We start from the raw sequence: 24,790 nt of genomic DNA, 5'->3' as shown, positions 1-24,790 counted from the left end.
ACGGCCTGTCACAACTATGACCCCCTTTAGCCTGAAGTAGCCAGTCCAGTCACTGTCCTTTGCTCTTTTACGGCAGTTAGAGTACTTCTTCAGAGGAGAAAATATTGTAGATAGCTAAGTTAGGTAGAAATGTTATAGGCAGTCAGACAGGGCTGGGTCCTCAACAGTCAGTGCAGAAGATGCAAACACATTACAACAGTGGGGAAGGCACTTCCATCCAAGGCTAAACCTCAAGAAAAAAGACGGAATGACTACACCCAGTAGAGTCCTAGGGTTCTAGGGACGGACGCAGTGACTAATACGCTAAATAGGTATGACCACCTTGGGTGGGGGGCCGGGAGGAGTCACTGACTCACCCTCTCCAAAAAAAGTCCCTGTCCATTTCATAGACACTTGTTAAGTGACTTGCTTCTCAATCTGAACCCCGTGTAATCAGTGTTACCTAAGTGATTACACTCATCCTCTTACTGGTCCTACCTCACACCTGCCTTGTGATGTCCCATTGGATCAGTTACTTAAGTGACTATCCTTGTAATCTTTTTAGATAGTTATAGTTTTTCCCACCTTAGACCTCCCTTAACTCATGATTTTGCTCTATAAAACTCCCTTGAGAAGCAAGGTCCTTGGCAACCCACTCAGATCCCTTCTGTCAGGACCTCTTCTGTGTTTCTAGACAAAAGCTTTTTCCCCCTAATGTATATAGCTTTCTTTATTCAACAAATATTTTCTTTTCTTAACCTCCATTACTCCTAGAATCCATTCTTTGATTTTAGAGGGCATGAACTCAGCATAGATTTCCCTTATATTATTTGATGGTTGTATATCATCCCAGGATCAATCTGGGCATTGTATCTTCTCAGAGCTGTTCAGAGCTGTTCTACTCAGCTTCTGAGTCCTCCTCTGCCTGTGTCAGGCCATACCATCTTCACTCCTGCTCAGCTGGAAGCCAGTGGGATCCCTGAGCACCCACCCCTTTCTCGTGCCAGCAGCTGGCCTGCTCAGCCCTACCCCATGAGGCCATGTCCCACCGTGGGCTGTGTGAGATCCAGAACAGGTGCCAGTGGCTACGAGAAGAGGCAGCAGCATCTCAAGGCTCCTGGTGCCTCATAGGATCTTTCCTAAATGTCAAATTTTGCCCTTGTTGACTCATCCTTGATCTTGTCTTTATGTGAAGGTAGCCTTTCCTCGGGACCCTGTGCACCTTACTTGTTCGGGTTCATTCACTTACTGTGAGTGCTACTGTGAGTTTCTACCCCTATTCATGACCCTTGGTGGTGTCTGCCCTGGACTGACTCTGCCCCGTACCTCCTATCCGGCTCATGACATCATCACGCTTTCTCATCATCCCTCCCCTCATGCCTGCCCTGCCTGGGCACCTCTGTAGGGACCTGCTCTCTGGACACTGCTACTGCTCCCCTCTACTACCGCTCCCCTGACTGCAAGTTTTATGATCCAGCTCCACACTGACTTCCATCTTTGTCAGTCAGATCTGCTATCTTGGGACAGAAAAAGTAGAGGCACAGTTTAGTCACTAGAGGGAAGCAACAGCTAGAATTTATAAAGGGAAACCACAGGCAAGGAACAGAAGGCTGGCTGCCTACAGGTTCAGCCTGCTTGGGTTGGGTCATACCAACAGCTCCCAGAGGCAGCACAAGACACAGCATTACATAGCAGGTGATGTACACTGGGTGCTCAATAACTGTTTCCTGGGATGAGAAACTGGAGACGGAGCAGGTTATGGGGTTGGATCATAAACCCACCTAGCATCGAGGACTCTCCATCTCAGCTGCCTGTCAGCCCATCACACTAAACTCTTCCTCTTTCCCTGCACGCTCTACTACGGCTCATCCCAAATGGACCACCTGCCACCCAAATCCAAAAGCATTTTGAGGCAAACTGCAGTTATTTGAGAATCCTTAGCCTCTATTTTTGATCTGTCACTTAGCATTGTCAAGTTTTTAAAAATTGTTCCCTTGTTTTTAGACGGCTCCCACACTAATCCCGACCCTCGTCATCCACCCTGGCCTTTCTGCAGGACTCTTTTTATGTAAAGACTATGCTTCTCCACTTTCTACTCTCATCAAACTCTGGCATTCCAGAAATCACGGGTACTCTGCCACGTGTGCCCTTCATGTTCTACAGTCCCATATCATTCAAGGCCCTGCATGGTACTCCCCATCTACTCATCTAACTTCCTCTGTCTGTCTTTATTTTTCACTATTTGGTCCCTGAATGAAGCCACAAACATATCCTGCTTATTTCTGCCTCTGGACTTGGGGGGTGGTAACATTCCAACTCAAATGATTTCACATTTCCCCTCTATACCCAGTCTTCATCATTTTGCAAATCAAGTACAACTTTTAAGTCCCATATCTCCTATATTTCTTGACAGAGGTCTCTATAGTGCGATTTACCCTTCCTGGCCCTAATTTTGTTCTTCTTATAGAGGTTAGTTTGCGAAGCTTTTGCAAGACTTTTCAAAACCCTACTTCTGCAGAATTGACTGTTTCCTATATGCTTCCAATACATGATAGATACTTTATAGTGTTTAATATAAGCTTAGAAACTTACATTGTGATGCTATAGATAAGCTTAAGTACCTGTGCAATAGCATTACTATAAGCTTTTGTTATTTCTACTTGAGCTGTGCGCATATTTGGGTCCTGCTGTGCAGCTTATACTGGGGCCCCTTGAGTTTTTATGTCTTCAAACTCTCACCCTAGACAAGTCTTACTCTTCATTTAGTATTTCCTGGACAGAAAGAAAACTTACAGAAGTGAAAATCAAATACACTCTTGTTTTTGTTCTTGTCCCCTTTTGGCATTTTCCCCCTATACCGGTACTTTTCTCTCCTTGTTTTACTCTTTTATTTGGAAAAGAGATTCTCTTAATATTCTCCTGTGATTATCTCCTCATACATTAATTTCCTTTCTACTAATTATTTCCAAGTGAGAATTGTCTTTCATCAAATAGTTGAAAAAAATAGAGCTGATCTTTTATAAGAATTCATTTAGGGAAAATGCAGTGTTAAAGGTGGAACCTTCTAAATATACATCCACAGGTTCTTTGACCCTTCTTTCCTCGGTGGTTGGTGGAGTTTGAGCCCCTCTTTTCCCTACGACTTGGGCTGTGCTGAGTGACTGCTCCTGGTGAGTAGACTATGGTGGCGGTGCTGATAAGTGACTTCAGAGGCTAAGTGAACACAAAGGCATGGCAGCGTCTTCCTGGCTATCTCGGGTCACTCCCTGGGAGGAAGCCAGCTATATATCATGCAGACACTTGAACAGATTTAAGACAGCTCTACAAAGTAAGGAGTGACGCTTCCTGGCCACAGTCCTGTGCGTGAACCATCCAGGAAATGGAATGGAAACAGCCCAAGAAAACTCCACGTTCAGGGGGCAGAGCCCTGGATGGCATCGTGACTTTACCCTGAGGAACTTTACGATAACCACAGGCTAAGCTAATTTTGGATTCTGACCCACAAAAACTACCTAATAATAACTAGTCTTTGTTCCGATCTCTGAGTTTGGAGTTAATTCCTTGTGTGGTGGAGTTAATTCCTTGTGTGGTGGTAAGTACGGAGTCTTGTTCTGGTTCTATTGTTGACACTGAAGAAGCCAAATTTCCCTTACTTACTCATTCATCTGAGAATGAAGAGGTCCTGGGTCAGGACAGACTGGCTAAACGACACTGGCTGCAATACCGACGCTCTGGGAACAGAACACTGGGAAGTTCTGCGTGACTGTGGTAAAAGGTAACCATTACTTCCACACATTCAGGGAGCAAGGGGTCAGCACATGAATCCAGGGGGCAAGCTCGTATGGAGAGGTGACGTTCAGATAGAAAGGGACACACAGAAAACCCACAAAAGTGGAAAGGCTTTTCCATAGGAGGGGCTAAGATGAGGCAGCAGCCTTTATTTGGATGTTCTATTTCATAGTTGACAAAATGTTTGCATATACATTACTTCATTTAGTCCTTATAATTTTCAATTTCCCAGAGAGGAAGTTGGAGCCCAGAGAGACTCCGTAGCATCAGGACAGAAAGACAGTGTCAAGGGTTTAGGACTGAAGCTCAGAAAGCCACTTAGTTACTAAGCTCCAGAGTTGTGAACTGAACCACAAACTCTTCGTTGCTAAATTATATGTAGTACTTTCACCTGCTTCCATGATGCGTTAGCTCTTTTACTTTGGCCAAGAATATCTGAAAAGGCTGCAAGCCCTTTCAGGAGAAGCAGCTGACAGGGCAGGCCAGGGAGGCACACCTACTGTCGCAGAAGGCCAGGCCTTTTGTACCCACAGGGGACTGAGCTGGGTGGGCTTCTGGCCCAGGGGAAGTTACCCTGAAGCCCCACCAGTGAACAGTGACATAGTCTAGGACAAAAAGAGGGGCTGGGTCAATTAATTCTTATCAGTCAAAAGAGTGAACCAGGAAACAGGAGAATGACACACTTACCTGAGAGATAAAGGTTCCTACAAGGCAGAGAAGGCTAGAGGGGCCATCACGCTAACAGGCAATCCAAACTTAGGAGGGTCTACAAACTTAGAATGAGCAGAGGCGAGAAAGAGAAGGAAAGGAATAGAGGGAATACATGAAGGTGGGTGTTGGCAGGACAGGGCGATGTAGGCGTGGGGAGAGGCGCTTCACTGAGGTCTGTCTAGTTGTCCTGGATCCAGGACCATCCTACACATCCACACTCCACCATGGCTGACATTCTGTGGAGTCCATCTTGCTCACTAGTTGCTGGAACACCCATGCCTAACATGAGCTATCTTGGGAGTGCTACTTTTCTAGCAACCAAATAAATTTAACTAGAGCTGACATGGCTGATGTAAAATGTTAAAAAGCAACTGCGTGGTTATAAAATTCCAAACTCAGAGGATTTTCTAAAACCAAACGCATATACATGAAAACCTTCATGGATCTTGACAGTTAAGTAAATAAACACTTTTAACACCAAAGACTGCCTGCATTTCATGGAACCAAGACATAAAAGCAAATGAGCTCTCCCCCCTCACAAAACAAGCTGTGACTGGGAGCTAATCAACTGTTTTGCAGTTTTAAAAGAATTGGTCCAAATGGCGCTCACAAGGTGACAATCAGTCCTGAGTAGTACAAAGCAGTACAATTTAATAATACAAACTGCTAAACTCTGTATGGGGCTTAATCAGTTCACACAGGGAGGGGTAAGCTTGTGAATCCCTACACATAAACTGCGAAGGACATGAAGGACATAAAGGAGAGTCTCACGAGAGGCTGCAGGTTGCTCAGTGGTGCCCACTGAGTGGCCACTGACCTGCCAAAAAACCTCCGTAGCATCAGGACAGAAAGAGTGTCAAGGGTTTAGGACTAAAATGCAGGGCCCTGGATACGATTTCAGTGCTGCAGCTGCAGGCATTTCCAATTTCCTGAGTCATGGTTTTTCCACCCCTTGAACAAAAGCACTGGACTAAAAGATCTTCAGCGTCCATCCCAGCTCAAAAACTGTAGAGGTGTGATTGAGTATTATCTACCTGTGCACAGGTAGCTACTCCACCAGGCACTCATCCTAGTCTAAAAAGCCACAAACAATTAAAAATGGTCTGGCTACAGGACAACTTTAAGATTACAGCTGTTTCATTAATCACTGTATGTATCAGTCTGGGCACATGGCTACCTGGGTGTTAAACACTATGGTTACCTAGGTGTTAAACAAAGGCCTGAACAGGTTACTAAAAATAAAGAAATTGTTTAAAAGAAAAAGGAACTAGGATGAGAGAAAGGGAAAAGGATAGAAGGGATGAGGGAAAAGAATATAAATTGGTTATTCTGTTAGTGTTTCTTAGTTCATTGAAAAAGGAAGATTTGTGTTAATATTGATTGGAGAAATTTTAATGCCCACATCTTGCACACTGAATAATTACTTTAAATATAACAACATTCAATGTATTAACCATTGTTATTCTATTACTGTTATGAAATTTTATGTTTTTTCCATTAAAAATTTCTTTGCAAGGCTCATTTCTTTATCTCACATTTAAAATCAGGTGAGGCCAAATGTATAAAAGGGTCTAGAATGTTGGCCCCTTTTCTCTCTTACTTCCTCTTTTAAGAATCTGGAAGACCAAGGGCCTGTCTAGCTTCCTTCTGTAGGTTTTCCATTAAAAATACCAGGGGTTACACACTCTTCTTTACTGAGGACATCACTACACCTGGGCAAAGCACCCGCATTTCCCCCCAGGTTGGCCTTGTGCTGCGCCCTGAAGCTGGCTGCTACGAGGTGCAGGCCCACCTGTCCTGTGAGGGGGGAGTGATGTCAGTGGCCAGCTGGTAGGAATGTGATTCATGTCATTATTGTTAGGCTTGTTATATTCCTAACGAATAACATTCAGTGTTTTAAAGCTTCTAGCCTTTTTCTGCGGGGGTGGATGGAACTTGGTAGTCTATTTCCTTCAGCAGACCAACACATTTTAGAGAGATCTGAGTCCAACACAGGAAAGAGATTTGCTCTGTATTTTACTATCCCTAAAACGGGGTGTTAAATAGCTTTTTTCCTAAAGCCTTCTAAAGCCATTTTAGATTCTTTGCTGAAATGCCCATCTGACTGCTTCCCCAGCTCCTTTTCATCCAGCAGGCTAGAGATGACATGCCCACAGTCACTTCTGGTGATGATGTGCCAGTCACCAGGGTCCAGACAGCCTTGGTGGCACTTTCACAGGGACTCCGCCAGTCCCCATATCGTAGCACAGCACGAACAGTGGGCAGAGCACTGGGCTGAGAAGGTGCCTCACCAGCCCGGCTGTCCTGGACCACTTTTTCCTCTATAAAATGAAATGCACTTGGCACCTGAGAAAAACATCTAAGAGCATCCTTCAGCTCTGACTTTATTTTCTGACCTGCAGCTTGTCCCTGGCGGACTCCTGTGGTGGACATGCTAAACATTCAGAGTGCCAGTGTGGTGGTGGGGAGCTTCACCACTCTGGGCTCTGTGGCCTTTTGGGGCCCCCTGTTTGCTGTAGACAGCATCGTCATCTGGAAAGGCATGCTGGTTAAATCTCTTGTAATATTTAACATTACAAGGACCTGAAAGAAATGAGGGGAAAGTCTAGCTCCCCTCTATTCCATCAGATAGCATTTCTTAGGTCTTATTTAAATTTGTTTTACAAAGAGTTTCTTTTTGGAAAACTCTCTTCTTGATTTTTAGTGTCGCTGTGTCCCAGAATATTTAATATTGCTTTAAGAACTTACAGTAAATGTGACCAATGAATCTACAATGCACACATTCTATTCTTCTGACCATAAACTATTACTTACAGATCATTTCTTAATTACTCTTGTTATTTACTCAACTAAATGGATACTTGCTCCTCTCTAGTGCCTAGTGCATGCACACACACACACACACACACACACACACACACACACACGCACACACAGATACAACTATTTAATGTCATCTTCCTTGGTTCCTGTATCACTCAAAATCTTCCCACCAAATCCAGGTGTGGTGGTATCCCCCTGTAATATTAGCACTTGGAAGGCTGAAGCAGGAGGATTGCAACTTCAAGTCCTGCCTGGGCAACTCAGCAAGATCTTGTGTTAAAATAATGAAAATGTTGAAGATATAGCTTAGTGGTAAAGTGCCCCGGTTAGTACTGCCAAACCCCTAGTACTGTCAAAAATACAATCCAAACCAAACCAGACCAAACCAATCCATAAACTTTCCTCTGTGGTGAAAAAAGTCCAAATATTATCAACATGCTGGCCTTTGTCTTTTTCTGTCAGAAAACCTGAAGGCAAATTTACGTCTAACACCTAAAGAGGGGTTTGACCGTGTTGGCCTCTTCTTCATGACATGTTCTTGGTCTGGAGTAGGCTGTCTTCTTCCACAACATATTCCCAGCACCTTCTGGAAACCCTTCCTCATCTGAGCTCAGTGCCAACACAGCCACAGCCACAGCCACAACTACAGACCCCACACAGTGGCCTTGAACTCACAGCAATCCTCTTGTCTCTGGAGTGCTGGAATTATAGGCATGTGCCATCATGCCCAGCTCTTAAAATATATTTTAAATGTTAAGAGGCTAAAATGCAATGTTCCTTTTTGATGTATAGAAGAAGTTAACTCAGAATCTCAAGGAAGATTGTACTATACATTAATGTTCTACACAAAATACATGCAAAAGCCGGGGATTTAGCTCAGTGGCATAAGCGCCTGCCAGGTAAGCGCAAGGTCATGAGTTCAATCCCCGGTTAAAAAAAAACAAAAACAAAAACAAAATCAAACAAAAAAACCATGCAAAATATAGAATAAATTAATTACAGATTACCATAGAAGAAATTAATTATGGAAGTAATGGATTGCCATTACTTCCCAATAACCAGAGAGGGTATGGAAGAATCCATTCTTTCCTAATTTCTTAGCAGTAAGACACATTTTTGAGGGCATTTTACTACCCAGTTAAAGACTACATCTCCTAGGGTCCCTGGCACGGAGTGCAGCCGTATTAGCAGGTTTCAGGCAACAAGATGTAGATCTCCGTACTGGAGCAAGCCATCTCTTTAACATGGAAGGTGATATTACTTCTTCACTTTGCCCAGCCTACTGCCTGTAACACCATCTGTATCTGACTACAAGAGCTAGTCCAAACCCTAGGAATATGAAGGAATAAGCTAGACGCAGCCTGGGTATCTGATGACTGCGGATCTTTCTTTTTTATGAGTCTTGGACCCGACCTTCAAGCATCAGTCATGTGAGAGAAAAGTAAATTTCTCTCATCTTTAAGGTAGTGTCACTGTGTTTTGCTTTTATATGTAGCCAAGCTTTACAATCCTGATAGAGATGATAAGTCTCTTGAAAGTAGATAAAGGAAGGTCAGAAAATCTTTTTAATGTCCATGGTTTTAAAAATTCTGATCCAGATAGAAAGAAAATTTGAAGGCCGCTTAATTTAGAGAATCACATCTTGTTGAGAAAGGGAAAGAGGGTGGGAAATACCATAGGGTAAACGATGAGTGCTCAGCAAACAGGCACGTCTGAGACACAACTGGTCCAAAAGTCATGTGGCCAGAAGACTGAACAAATGGGATAAGTTTTCACATCAGGTCATCCAGCTATTGCCCAGAAATTCTCTATCTAAAATAAATGCATAGGAGGATTTTCTTCGACCATCTCTTTGAAGGCAAATATTGTCATCACTGTTTCACTTTGTTTTGATTAATTGTATTGCTCTAGTCAATACTCTGTTTTGTTAGGTTTTATGCTGTTCTGTATTTGGTTTGACTTTGCTGTACCTGACTGAAAGGACAACTATTGTGAAGATAACGAGATACACTATGGCACCTATTACTGTTACCCCAGTACCCTGCTGTGAAGTTTGGTACCAATTTCACTGCACTGTCTCTACTGGCTTTGTTCTGTCTTGTTCTGTTGTATTTTACTACCTTCAAAATAATAAAAATAAAACAAAACAAAATAAACATCTAGAAATAAGCTGTAAATCAGCCTGAAAAGAAGTACAGACAAACTGAGAGTAACCGATGATGACAAAGCCTGAACAGGAATACCTGAACACAGTTTTCTTCTTCATAAAATTGTGCTTCACTTCTATAGATTTTAATATTTATAATTTTAGCATAGTATTTATAAGTTTATACTGTTAAAGAAAAGATACATATGAGGTATCCCCATACATCTAATTGATTGTACAATCATGTACTCATTTTCTAATTTATATTCATGGGGAGATTCTATTGCTTTTCTACTCCGTAAAAGACCTAAATAGCACCTTGGCATCTGCTATAAAAATTGGAAGAAAAGTACCAACAAGGGGATAATTAGCTTCTCAAGAGCCTGTCTGTGATCTCTTAAACCTAAATATGATGAGTATAATCAACTCACTTTTTTTCTGTAAGTGATGGATACTGAATCTAGGGCCTTGTGGATGCTTATCATACGCTCAGCCACTGAGCTATATCCCCAGCCCAATAAGAAAGACAGCTTTAATCCAACAGAGACCGCCCCCGATGGCTCTAGGTGTTTCCCGTATGTAGCTTTTCTTCATAGGGGTGGAAGCATTTATTTCCATATTTCCCTATGTGAAACTCCTGGAAAACTCCTGTTGCATGGCTGCTCACACAGTCGGCAGTCAAATCTTGCACCTGACATTACTTGTGTGCAGTTTTATATCTTGTCCTAACAAGTCTTCTATCCAAAGTTTGCATGCTCTGTGTTTCTCCTTCATGGAACCTAACCCTTCAGGCTATAGCCCCTTACCTGCCTGTGTGAATGCAGCCCTGCAAACTGCCCTGCAGCCGAGGGATGTAGTCTGATCTGGCCTGGGCTCCGATTCTGGGAGCCTTTCCATCACTTATTTCACGGGCTCTGTCTGTTGCTCTTGGTTCTGAAACTCAGTTTATTTCTAGCTCTCCTTCAAGCCATCTCTACAGATTTTCTTTCTGTCATTTTCTTTCCTTTCTTTTACAGCACATTTTGGTATGGCAGCACCTCAATCTAGTTAGCAGCTTCTACGTTAGCTCTGAGGGAGTAACATTCATGCCACACATAGCGGAAAAAAATTAAAGATCTTAAAATAATCATATTTGGTCTGACCTTGAAATTTCTACATTAGGTCTCTTTTGGCTCCTTGGTGGATCTTATCGTTCCCTTCCTTTCCTTTTCTTATTTATTACAATGTTGTTTTGACCTGTATTTCTCTTTTACAATATGTACCTGAATTTTTATTAGACGATTCCACTGAAAAAATGCTTGTATTGCAATTAATGTACCAAACGCATATGCATTATTATGATTCCAACAAAATTAGGCTTTTTTTCTGTCATGTATATTCTATTTGATATCAGTTGTCTTTGCTTATTTACTTTGCTTTGGAGAGTCCTCTTACTTTGGATTGCATCTTTGAGTTTGGGGGGGCCTGACGTTTTTCAATCCTTTATGTGTTCTAGATATAAGTCCTTTGTCTGAGGGACAGCTGGCTAAAATTGTTTCTCATTCTGTGGGTTTTTTCACTCTGTCGGTAATTTCTTTCGAAGTGCAAAAATTTTTAAATGAGATCCCAGTTGTTGATTCTTTGAAGTACTTCCCATGTGGTTTGCATTTTGTTCACAAACTCTTTGCCTACTCCTATGTCTTCAAGATTTCTATCTACTTTGTTTTCCAGTAGATTTAGTGTTTCTATTTTTAATATTTAGATCTTTATCCATTTTGACTTTAGTGCATAGTGATAGACAATAGGTCTAGTTTCAATCTTTGGCATGTGAAAAGTTAATTTTTCCAACACCATTTGTTAAAGAGGTTATCTTTCTTTCAGTGAACATGTTTAGCCCCTTTGTCAAAAATATGGTGGCGGAGTGTTTTTGTAGTTTGTCTGCATCTGCTAATCTGTTCCAATGATCCTCAGGTCTATATTTTTTGCCAGTACCATGCTGATTTTATCACAGTAGCTTTGTAGTATAATTTCAAGTCAGGGATTGTGATGCCTCCTGCCTTGCCTTTGTTGCCCTGGCTTGCTTTTGCTATTCTAGGTCTCTTCTGTTTCCAAATGAATTTTGGTAATGTTTTCTCTATATCTGTGAGGTATGTTAATGATATTTTGATTGGGATTGCATTAAATCTGTGTAACAGTTTAGGGAGCATGGCCATTTTTACTATGTTGGTTCTTTCTATCCAAGATCAAGGAAAAGCTTTCCATTTCCTGACATCCTCTTCAGTCTCCTTTTTTGTAATACTATAGTTTTCAATGTATAGGTCTTTTACATCCTCTGTTAGGTTGATTCCTAAGTATTTCATTTATTGGATGCTATTGTAAAAGGTGTTATTTCCATACTTTCTCTCTCAGTGAGTTTGTTTGTGTACAGGAATGCTACTGATTTTGACTTTGTATCCAGCTCCACTGCTTAATTTGCTTATTAACTCTAGTAGTTTTTTGGTGGAGTTTTTGGGGTCCTCTATGTAGAGTATCATGTCATCTGCAAATAGTGATAATTTAACTTCTTCTTTTCCTATCCTTATTTCTTTTATTTCTCTCTTTTGTCTAATTGCTCTGGCTAAAGTTTCCAGAACTATATTGAACAGGAGCAGTGATAGTGGACATCTTTGTCTCGTTCCTGATTTTAGAGTGAAAGCTTTCAGTTTTTGTCCATTTAGTATGATGTTGGCTTTGGTTGTCACAGATGCAATCTGTGTTATGACTCTCCAGTTCAGAGAGGACTTTACTTTCTCTAAACATGAGTCTTTTCTCTTCCTTACTTCCCTTCTTACTCTGCTTAGGGCCATGACCCAACCAGTATACTCAATTCCCTTTCCCTTTCTCCTCATTCAACCTAGATTATATGGTAGATGTTCCCTACATTTTAAAAATCAATGTATAAACAAATGAATGATAAAATCAAGCACATATGCAGTTAATCCACACTCTTGAAGCAGGGCCTTCACGCTGAACTACACCCCCAGTCCTATTTTAAATTAAAAAAAATTTTGAGACTGAGTTTTACTAAGTCAGTAAATTGTCTAGTCTAGGCTTCAATTTGGGATCTTTTTGCCTCTGCCTCCCAGATTGCTGGGATTACAAGGATGTATCACCATGCCCGGCTTTCAAGAGTTTATGGTATTTGAGCCATGTTCTTCGGTAAAACAACTCTGTAGCATTAGTCAGGGCCTTTCCTACACGAGGTTAAGTCAGGTCATATCCGCATCATGTAAGCATCTACTGTGTGGAATCTTTTGCTAGTAGAGCACTTTACAGGTTAGCATGTGGGTAATGTAACTAATTCAACTCTAAAATACAAAAGAGCTTGCTGAGACATTCTATCTTAAAAATTAGTTTCTTGAGTCTGGAAAAGTTTCAAGTTTGCTCATCTTTAGATTCTAACTAGACATCGAGATTAGAAATGCCTCACTTTTTATAGGATGTAGTATTTATCCATGGATGGGATTTGTAGAAATTAGGGAAGCAGGAATAACAGAAAACTGTAATGAGCTAAACATGAATAATGCTACTTCAACATATGTATCTGCAATACACACACACACACACACACACACACACACACAAATCTTCTGAGTAGAGTACAAATTTGAATACTTGTCTGTTAGAGGCAAAAATTCAGTTAGGGCCAAAATCTGTATTATTTGCAAATATGATGTGATGCTAACTGGGAAGGGGGTTAATTCTGACGTTCACCAAATATTTCTAGCTCTCTATCTTCTGATAACATAACTCCACTGTTTTTCCTGGCTTTCTTGTAGTTGGTCAGCTCGAGCCATGTGACTAGTGCTAGCAATGATACCAAATCACTTTCAGCCTGAGGCGTTTAACTGTGGGTGCAAGAACCTTCAGAATTCTCCTCCTATCTTGGATGGTAGCTGGCAGAGTTAGAGCCTGGTCTATCAGCCAAAGTCCCTGACTGGATATTGAACAGAGCCCCCTGCAATATGCATTATGAACAGCTAGTGTTAGTAAGAAATAAGTCCATGTTGTTTTAAGTCACCAAAATTTTAGAGTACTTGTTAACTACAGCATAATCTGGTTTTATCCTGACAGATGTATCTGCTTTTGTTCTATTCTCTGGATAGAATTATCTTGGGGATGAGTATTGATAAGAGTCCCGGATCACTGACAAAGTGATAAAGTTAGGAAAGAGAATGCCAAGCACAGTGATTCATGCCTGTGATCCCAGAGTTTTGAGAATCTAAGGCAGGAGGATTGCAAGTTAAAGTACCACTAAGTAGGCAACTTAGTGAGACTCTGTCTCAAAATACATAAATAAGAGGGGCTGTGGATGTTCAGTGGTAGCAGACCTCTGGGTTTGATCCCCAATACCACAGAAAGAAAAAAAAAAGACTGAAGGAAGGAAAGAAGGCAGGAAAAAAGAAATAGATAAAATGGAAGCACACATTGAGTGAAACAATTTTGGCAGACTCAGCAGATTTTATTGTTGTTACTACTATTATCATGATTATTATGATTAGTTTTAAAAAAACAATCTGAAGATTATTATCATATTCAATGACTCATCCTTGATGGTAGACATATGGAAGGAAGAGAGATCATTCTATTTTTAGGCAGGCTGATGCAACAGCTATTCCTAACTTGTACACCATGAATTTTGTTCTCTATTTGTTTTTTTCTCCTAAGCAGACTACACCTTTCTCTTAGTTAAGTATTTCATACTCTTTTCATGTACAAAGTCAAGCTGAAGGCTGACTTTCCTTGCTACCAGGGAACTGGCATCAAAATCCACTGTTGTCCACCTCTTGGGCTGACTCAACAGATGGGTCGATTCACACATTTTCGTTTCTTGGAGCTTCCAGAATTAATGCTAACCATGAGCATGGGGGTAGGGAAGGCCAGAGCGGGGAAGCGCATTTTAAGTCAACACTGACTTTGGAGTAGAAGACTTTCTCATTGGCAACCAACTCGGTGAAGCAAACCAAATGAGAGATACTCTTCCAATCTGATCCTTTGTAACATTTGTTTTGGCTTTTGGGACATGCACTCTGTTAAGTTTATTTTCCTGTTCACTGCTCCTCGTCCATGGTGCTTTTACTTTTTCAATCCTCCCATTCAGCATTCTTAATCAGAAATGATCCAAAGAACCCCCCAAAATCAAGTGCTACACTAAAATTAATGAGTGGGTAACAGAATAAAAGGTGTATTGAGAGGAACCATCATTTATCAGAATTCTCTGAACTGTCATTGACCAAATCTCAATGAAGTTTCCCACACCTGGCCATGCACCTGGATTTTCATTGTCTACTTGTTCTTTTGATTATAGCTCTTTTGAAACCCTCTTCGCTACATTCAGTTGCCATCCCTGTTTCCCTGGCCTGACCCTGAAACTCAGATTTTAGCTCTGCCTGTCAGCTTGTACATCAAATCTGCCTTCTGTCCTAACATTATCTGGAACTCAAGGAGCATGCTATTTGCTTCTTGCTTTGCCCAAGTATGGCATTATTCTGCAGAACTCCTTCCTATTTCTCTGCAGTGTAACAGAGGCAGGCACTCACCTATGTTCTGGTTCTATTAAAGACAGAGAATATTTCTCTCTGTATTTCTGTGCACTAAGGAGATTATGTTTACTCTGTCTATTATGCAATTATACTTATAAGCATTAGTACACACATGGGGGAATACAATGAAAAACAGCAGATGATGATCCCTGCCTCACACACACTGTCACAATCACCAGTTCCATTACTAGTGCTGATGACATAGATCCTATAGGGCTACACTGATTCTTCATCCACCTAATGACTTGTATCTACATGTAAGTTTTTAAGTTTTTGTATTCTATAGATGAGGTCGGAGACACATGCAAAAGTAAATTTTGATCAGGACAAGCCAAAAGATGGTTGATCCATGTTAAGTAGGGTTAGAATTACCTCAGTGAGCACATGTATTAATCCAAGAAAATAGAAAATAACCAAATGTTGCATTCAATTCTCACAGCCACAGAGAGGATGTGCTCTTGTTGCTACTACACCACCTGACTCCTGACTAGGATCTGAATTGGTATTGACTTGTCCCATGCAGTCCTCGTCTGAAGGGGTTAACCAATGTCACACACAGCTCTAGGAGACAGCTTCCCAGACTTAGTCTTGCCATGCATCTCTAGAGATACAGCTTGGAACACTTACTTACACAATGAATGGGAGGATGTGTGCATGCGTGTGCTGGTATTCTGAGCTCCTCTCATATTTGGCTTCAGCCTCAATACCTTGTCTTGTGGGGACAGAATGATATAGCTGGGAGAGGAGGAAGCCAAATTCTCTTTAACTCCCAAGCCTGCTGCCTAAATTTAATGAGCCATAAGTGGGGTACGGGAAGAGGAAACAGGAAAGCTACATTTACACCACACCTGTGAGTGGCCTATTTTCCTGCTGCCAGGGACTCAGATCCAGGTTGAGCATATCTATTAGCAGGGACCAAGGAACAGATTCTGTATGAATTATGATCCCAAAACTCTAGTGCAAATTCTTCCCTTTCTTTACCTGGTCTCCTGGGACACTGTCCTGTTTGTGATAAAGCTAAATGGGGCTTTCTCAATCTTCGTCCCAGGGACTGGGGTGGGTTTCATGTTGGCAAGGTTGAAAACTGCTTCTTCCCACAGCTGATTTTTATTGAGCCCTGGATTCAATCCTCTGCACTGTGGTCCTTTAGGGAATTTGTATTTTAAACCTCTCAAGGACAAAATAAATACTTTATTACACTGCTCAGAATATGCAATGCTTTTTTCAGTTTCTAGAGATACTTTATATAATATACTCCAAAAGCTCTTGGTTCCTAGACTCATGTAGAACTTGGACCAAATTTTGATTTATTTTCAAAAATCTCACATGTAAACTTGAGGGAGGTAAACTACCCCATAGGGTGAGTTTCTTAGGATTCTGAATGGAATCCAGATCCCTCTCACCTGGGCCAGCGTCACATCAGAAATGCTCCCTTCACCTCCTAGTAAGTGCTGGGGGCATAGTCTCAGATTCCCACCTGACTCCACGGCCTGTTCCCGGGGACCCTCTTGGCACCAATGGAGACATGAATGCTGGGAGAGGGGCCATCTTATCTGAGAGCTCCTACCTCTTCTTTTTTCCCCATGGTGCAGGGGATTGAATCCAGGGCTCCATGCATGCCAGGCAAGTGCTCTACCACTGAGCTATACCCTCCACCTCTCTAGATAAAACTGTTTCCTCATAGTCTTTATGATTTTTTGGTGGCAATAATAGAGAGATTTCTAAAGTCCTCTGTTATAGCAGCAACCTCCCCCCACCCTCTCCTCCTACACTCACAGCCTCGTTACCACCATCTGCCTTGAGACCATCTGCTGAATTTCGTCATCCCCATATCCCCGATTGTGTCATCCCCCAGACTCAGCCAGCCATTTGCATAGACTCTGGATTGCCGTGCGAGTCTCCAGTGTCCTGACCATCACGTTGCTTTGGGCATAACCCTTGATATTCCTTCCTCACATCAGATATTTACAAAAGGAACCGTATCCACTGTCATTACTGTTGCTGTCTTATCTCAGTTCTTCAAACCTCTCCTCCCACTCTTGGTGTCCAGTAATTTCTTTTATAAAAAATTTAATACAGAAGACATCAGTTATTCAGATTTTCTAGGTCTGGGATGGGATAGGAAATGGGCTGTGGTGATAGTTGAAGTAATCATATTTGCAGTCCATCAAACACACTGGTCTGATTACCTTCTCACTTTAATTTCTCAAGATTCACTCCTCAGAAGCCAGGAATGTTGGACTCATGGCTTGATGACCTCTCCTAGATGGCACACACCCATTTAGCCTGCTGAAATGTCATCATTTTTATTCTGCATCACCAGCTAAGCAATTGGACACTGCAAGGGTCTCTTTATTTAGGGACTTTATTCCATCCCTAAGACTGCTTGTGTGGCCTGGCATGACAGGGACAGTATCTAGATCCTGATGACATCCTGGCTTATATACTATAGCTTTCCTACAAGTCGATGGGTTGAATAGTTTTGTAAATACCAAAAAATAAAGCAACATGTCAGAATCATCAATACCAAATGGGAACATAGGGAGCGATGGAACAGTACAAAGATTTCTACGTCCATTGCTAACTTCTGGTTGGCCTTAGAGAACACGATGGTAGAAGTCCATTTTAACACTAGTTTACTCCTTTCACGGTCAAATCACCCACACAAGTCCTCATGAATCTATGAGATACTAGAGAAATGTACAGAGTGCCATGCAGATACAACCTAAACTATACTTCTATATGAAATATGTTTAAACTCCAGTCCATCCTTGTTTTTCCCTTAACCTATAACCACCACCCAGCAGAACTCACTCTGTCTCTACCAGAAAACTCCACATTGTGCTTGGGTAGAAGGACAATGTAAAGGTCACCGTGACAGGCCACCAAGATCCTTGGACATCCTTACAAATAGAAATTACACTCCTTATTCCATCATCCCAGAAACTCAAAGACAAATACATACAAACTCCCTACTTAGCACTATTTCTGACTCTCTTGCTATCATTATTCATGTCCAAACTCACCCATGGCTTTGGCATGGATGGAAAATTATGCTGCTAGTACTCTTGGTCATCATGAGTAAGATCTGACACACACTGGTGCTGAGAAATTTCCCTCCAGAGTCAGGACAGGTTTGCAGAACTAGTGAAAACAGGATTTAAGGACAGATCTAAGAACCAGCTATATATCTTTTTTGAACCCCTGACTTGTGATTCCTTAAGTCACGAAACCCAAATATAGGCAGAATGGTGTCAGAGTCAAGGAAGCCCCTTTGAGCTGCTGAGAAACATGAAGCTGTGATACATTCAGGTGGCCAATATAAGCCACTTGTCCTTTGCATTTGTCTACAGTTTTGGCTTTCTCAACTTGTCCTCCTTCCTAGAGTATGGATTTGCAATTTGTCTAAAAGACCTAAAATCACTATTGCCAGCCCTCGACATTTGTGCTATGCATATATATTTTGGTACACACATGCACACATGCACATGCTCCCACGTTATTGGATCATGGTCTGAACCCCTTCTGATGTTCTCTAACACTAACCAAGCTAGCTGAATCTCTTCTATTCTGCTCTCTTCCCTTCAATCCAGACTATTTTCTTATAGGCTCAGTCCCTGTGTGGCAGTTGGCATGAATTATATTTTTTAAAGAATTTCTTCATGCACACCATGGAGTTTAAAACTTAGTAAATGCACGTTTGGATCTTTTACCAATATGGAATTTCTGATCATCCAAGATTTATTCAATTTTACACAGTCACATGTGAAATCTAAGTATATATAGTAGATGTGAGATCCTAGACTACATCCTTGTTTACCTTGCTTTTGGACTGCTAATATATGCTTATCTCCGCATGGGCCCAGAACTCTAGGATAGAGCTCCTCATTCCACCATTCTCTTCTCCAGCTATGTCCTCTTTTCTAACTGTGTCCCATTTTATGTTGAAGCTCAGCTAAATGATGAGTGCATATAGCAAGTACAAAGAATGAAAATGAGGAGCAGCTCCCATGGACTATAATTCCCATCTAGAATATAACTGAATGTGGATTATTTCTGTGTGATTTAGAGAGCAACTCTACTATATGACATGTTCTTTGAGGATAGAATTATTTCTAATCCATCGGACAGGGTCTAATGCATAGCAAGTGCTTAACCTATGTTTATTGAATAATTGCATGGTCCTAGTGGTAATATGTGCAGAGTATCAGTGGGAGAGAAATGCGGGGGAATTCTACACATTAAACTTCTAAAACCATGGGCTCATAGATGGTAAAAGACGTCAAAAAACAGAAGGAAGGAAGCTCCTTGAGACGCACAGGTTCCCCATCAATGAAAGGCAATAGAAGACCTCACAAGCAAGTCTTGAGAATGACAATCTTATTCTTTTCACTTTTTCTTGGGGAGAGGGTATATTTAAATACTCTAGAATGTGATTTCTCGGTTATCGGATTTAGCAGAATCCACTGTCATTTTGTTGTGTGTTTTAGAGATACAGCAAACTTTCAATTATCTCCACTAATGGAATGAAAGCAATGGTATATATAATCAAAATGTCATTTCTATTTGGCTTTGGAAAGTATTATGTGTGTTTTTCCCTAGCAGGTTTGCTCTCATAATGAATAGTTCTAGCTGAGCCTAATAATACAATGAGTTGGCATTTTCTCTGTATAATACCTGGTAGGAGAAGAGGAGAAATGTGCTTGTGCCAGAGGAACTCCATGCAGTTAATCACCATAGTTAATCACTCATGTGGATAACCTACTTGCAGTAAGTGGGATTTTGAACACAACGAAAGGCAAGACAGCACCTACATGTCCCAGATTTCAGTAACCCAGGACTCTGCTCTCGCTAGTGTCATAAAGAGTGTTAATGAAGATCACCAAGCTAAGAGCAAGGCAACTGGAGTTCTTAGATTTGATGGTCCATGGGAAGCCACATAACCTTTTCATGTTCGATTTCTCCTATCTGTAAATTGTGACTGTGACATGTGTTCTGCCTACTGAACAGCTAAATGGTTAAGATGAAATTAGTGGGCAGAAAGACTTTGTGATATCAAAACAGCTATGGAACGTATAAAAGGAAGGATTGTTTGTACTTCTTTTTCTGGACATGTTCCTTGCTTTACCTCCTCCTTGCTTGGGGTCTTGGGCTGTGGCTTCTGAACGCTACCCCGTTAATAAATAGTTTCATTCCTTAAGGATTTTGCACTGCACTGATAGTTACATTGATATTATTCATGCATCCCAGTGAATAGCACATCATTCTCATGTTGTAGTTTCATTTTAACAGGAACTTTCTAGCTATGGTGACTTAGTGATGTTTGCAGTGTGGATTCTGCCCCAGAAACACTAGTGTTATCTAGGAATTTGTAAGAAAAGCAAATTTGTGTGTCCAGCCCAGACATACTGAAGCATAAACTCTGGGAATGGGATCCAGCAATCTGTGTTTTGTCAAGATCTCCAGGTGATTCTGATGTATACTCAAATTTGAGAAACAGTGCTTTTGCCCAAAGGAGAAAAGAGAAAATTAGGAACTGCGCACTGGGACCTGCCAGAGAAGGTAAGTTTGAAAACCTTTCAAATCATACTATACTGCTAGCTATTCAGAGCTGGGCCAGCGTCACATGTTAAACCTTGTTAAATGTACTGTTTGTCACACCTACGAAGAGGAAATCATTTTATCATTGATTTGTTCCTTTACATGTATATTATTCAAATATGTATGCATGTGTATATATGTATGTATATAAAATGATGACCCAATACCTCACTTTGTCAGGGAGGTCTTTTTCTTAGCACTCTAATTAAAAACGCACCTCTACCTCCAGCCTGCTCTATCTTCCTTTCTTGATTTATTTTGCTTTGCAGCATTTATCACCTCCTAAAATGCTGTGATATCTACTTGTTATTTATTGTGTGTTCCTCCTCGCAAGAATGTATGATCCACAAAGGTGGTTTATTTTGTGCCTTGTTGCTGTGTCCTTAGCTCTGAGAACTGTGCTTAGCAGCTAGGATACACTCAATTAATGTTTGTTGAATTAATGAGTGAATGAGTAAATAACTGATAGGTCTGGAAGATGAAGAAATATTCTAGCCAGATCAAAACACGGAAGCATCTGTACACCTGCTCATCAGGCCGCATGCTTACAGAACGGGAGCTTTGCTTTTCTCTGTTTTCACTGTGAGCTCTGAGTTAAGTCTGCAAACCTGGGTTTCATCAGAACAACCTCAGGGATTTAGTTCAAAATATATTCTGTTTTTTGTTTGCTTGCTAGAAATGGGAATACTATCCTGACTGATCAACATATTTATATGACTGGTTAGGGTTGGGCAAAAGTCTATAGCTATGCAATAGAAAATATGACATAGTGGAGGAAAAGGTATTGTAAGAATAAAAATCAGGAGTTTTGAGCTCTAGGCTCTCTTCTGCCCTAACCTGCAATATGGTCTTGGCAAGCTGCGAGGGCAAACAGCATTTCTGGGTCTCAGTTTCATCTCACTGACTTCATGGCCCCTGTCAGTGGTTATTATGTAACGTTTTATGTGGGATGAGAGCAGGGACTGCTTTTTCATCTAATTCATAATTCCCAGCACTTAAACGCTCTCTATAAATATCTCCCGAGTAAACAAATCCTAATGAAAACTACCCGATGGCTATAGCCCCATCAGTCTGAGAGCTTATACAACCAAGTGCCAGATATGTGAATATATGTTGCAAGACTGCGCTGGGAGAGCTCTTCAACCACAAAAGGAAGAGCTGTCTGCTGGCTGCACCCTGAGGGCACAGAGAAGCTGGAGCGCTTACCAATGTGGACAACACAGGGAGGGATGCAGAGAGCTGGAGGCGGGCACCCGGGCCACCAGCCCACAGGAGTGCGAAGCATACATTTGGCATGGAAGGCCTGAATATGAACCAGGCATCTGTTATTTTTCTTGTTGCATTGTTCACATTTTCCTTTTAGCTTTAGACTCATCTTTTAGAAAATGTCGACGATAACTTCCTAGTATCTGACGTGAGAAAGTGTTAAGGCAACGGAAGCCTCCTTGTGTGCTTCTGCCTTCCCTTTCACCAGCTTTTAAGCCACCAGGTTTTTAACAGTGCCTTCTTTACTAAAGGACTGACCTAAGTTTGTTACTAGCTTATGGGAGTTCCCTAACCAGTGCTGGCTAATGGGGTATAAGAATTGAGATAAAAAGTGTATCTCAAAATATCCACCTTTGGAAATATACCCATTTGCCTAACAGGATTTATAACTTACTATGGCTTGATAGCAAAAGGTACAATCTTGAAAATAAAAATTAACAACTGATTATCATTTGAAGATGCTGAGACCTGTCATGGCACAGAATGAGTTTAAACTCGGCTGGTGTCTCTTTGGCTGCCTTGGTCTCTCCTTGCACCTTGCACTTTATTCCCTCTCTCCCTCTCTGGTAGAATGAGGTACACATCTGTTCTGCCCCCTCGACCATCCTTCCACTCATATATTTATATATGATCATCTTTATGCTGGAAAACAAATTTGGTTGCTAGGCAACAGAAGATAAATCTCTGTGGTTGGTATGCTCCTTATTAGTGACTGCAATTGCAGTGGTGCCACCATCATGCCAGACACATGCTCAGTGCATCTGTCCCAAGTTTGACAGATCTTTCCGGAAAGTGGGATGGGTAGGTTTTTGGCAGAGAATTAGGGGCCTCGGCACTCAACAGAAAGTATTTATAAATCACTGTATATCAACAGCCTGCTTTAGAATCATTTTATTAGAACACATTCAAGAAAGTGACATATGGAAAAAAGACAGCAGCAATTCCCAGTCATGCAAATGCCCGTGTTAAGGTTCTTCATCGAATTTATATTCAAGTACAAAGACAGTCCTTTCCTGAGCCAGGTGCAATTCCAGAGAATGACACTTTGCCTTGAGAGCATGTATCCTTCACAAAGTTCAGAACACTGAACAAGTCACATCCTCACAATAAGATTGTGAGATACATAGAAATGTAAACTTTTAAGGAACCCTTTCCCCTACCCACCCCCATAACCCAGCCTGGGAAGTGAGCCCAACTTCAGGACCTCTTAGAAATAAGATTTAGCCTGTTTTTTAGTGGGCCTTAAAAAAAGGTTAGAAAATGAGTTTATATATGAAATGGAATCATCTGTGCCTCCTGTCTTGGTGTGGGGTTTTTGTGAAACTGCACTAGGGGATGGGGTTCTCTCTTGAGTGTTGTGGAAGTTAGAGGACTTTAAAAATCTTTTATTATGAAAAACTGCAAACATATATAAAAGAGGGGGAGAATGCTACGGTGAACATGCGTGTACCTATTATCTAGTTTCAACACTTATCAATATGTGGCCAGTCTGTTTTGTTTCTAATATCTTCTTACACTTCTGACCACCCTCAAGAGGACAATTTGAACCAAATACAGGCCAGGAAGAATGGTTTTTGCCCTGGAGTCCTCAGAAGGGAGTAAGGAGAGAGAGAAGCTGGGAAAGCATGACCAAAACCAGGGATGCTGAAGAAACAGAAGATTTGTTGGGGGAGTGGCTATTGTCAATGTTTGGGAAGGGCCAGAGTTAATGTCTATCTTCTCTATCAGAAATCACCCCTTCTTCTTCCCTGTTTGTCATGATATGGGGAGACAAGCTAGAGGAGTATGGTGGGTGTGTCTAAATTTGGGGCTACTGTTGATTCAAATATTTAACCTGGTGAAGAATTAGAGAGACAAACCTGTCCATTCATGGTGCAAACTTGTAGGGCAGCAAGGATCTGGGGTACCTGGTGTTCACATTATAAGCTGACGAGTACACTGGGCCATGGGGCCTCTCACAGGCCCCTAGTGCCCCACCATTTTAGACTTTAGAGAGAGAACCTTGGAAACCTCAGATTGCACCCAGGAGAGAAGCAGGGAGGCCCAAAGGGTGAGCCCATGGCCCAGGTGGGCAGAGTTTGCTTGGAACATGTTGCCCTCTGAGCAAAGGCTGCACCCCACACCAGCCCTGCCAGAGCAGTCTCAAGAGAAGTGGGTGACTGGAGTCCTGGTGGGAGGTCCCAACGGCGCCACGGCTAACCCGGTGAGCTGCAGGGACAAGTCCCAGGTTGCGCGCTAAACGTAAGTGGAGAAAGGATCTCCAGGTCCCAGGTGCCACCGAGGAACAAGGTTGCCATCCTGTTAAGAAAAGGGCTGGGCTCTGTGATTTGAATATGACTTCGCAAAAATCTGCATGAGATCCCAAAGCCCTTTATAGAAAACACAGTTAAATCATCAGTGCACCCTACTGTATTTCAAGTAACCCAGTGTACAGAATACAACCTGGAAAGCACACAATCATTCTTTTTAAAGAAAATATGGGGGAAGAAGAGTGTTCCAGAAGACACATTTTGGTTTGAAGGTTCAGAAGGAGCCAACCAGGTCTAGGGTCCATATGATAATCAGTGATTGGCTGCTTCTAACTTTCTCAGCACCCAAATTGTATCCTCCAGCCTGTTAGATCCCCGAGGACCAGTCCTTCAGTGGCTTCCCAGTGTCCCAGACACATAGGCAGGAGCAGAGCCAGAAACAGTATGAACAGGGAGGCATTCAACAGAAGGTTCTACGTGACCCTTAATACCTATATCATACATACACTCCATTATGTTTTCTTGCTTAAACTCTTTTAAGGTCCCCAAGCTCCATTAACAAGTCTTGCCATAACATTCAGTTGGGGGAAAGAAACTGAGAAAGGTTCATTCATTTATGTAGCAGATGTTTGGCAGTAACAGACATGAAATTTATGATTCAGGTG

The 24,790-nt window shown here is 41.6% G+C and overlaps 1 protein-coding gene across 4 annotated transcripts in view; it reads right to left on the bottom strand.

The window, feature by feature from the left end:
• Kalrn (kalirin RhoGEF kinase) overlaps positions 1-24,790 on the bottom strand; it is a 581,802-nt gene that overhangs the window by 161,708 nt on the left and 395,304 nt on the right. For 2 of the 4 annotated variants that reach the window (XM_063225110.1, XM_063225111.1), the window contains exon 34: positions 22,753-24,174. The exons of the other annotated variants lie outside the window; for them this stretch is intronic. In XM_063225110.1, coding sequence (XP_063081180.1) covers positions 24,112-24,174 — 63 coding nt within the window. In that variant the 3' untranslated portion in view covers positions 22,753-24,111. Of the gene's footprint in view, positions 1-22,752; positions 24,175-24,790 lie in introns of those variants that run through there. 4 annotated transcript variants of the gene reach the window in all.

This window comes from Cavia porcellus, unplaced genomic scaffold, assembly GCF_034190915.1.
Source record: "Cavia porcellus strain 051 isolate PalLab524CR breed Dunkin Hartley unplaced genomic scaffold, mCavPor4.1 scaffold_15, whole genome shotgun sequence".
In the NCBI taxonomy this organism is placed as follows: Eukaryota; Metazoa; Chordata; class Mammalia; order Rodentia; family Caviidae; genus Cavia; species Cavia porcellus.
This window is presented reverse-complemented; position numbering and strand designations above follow the sequence as displayed.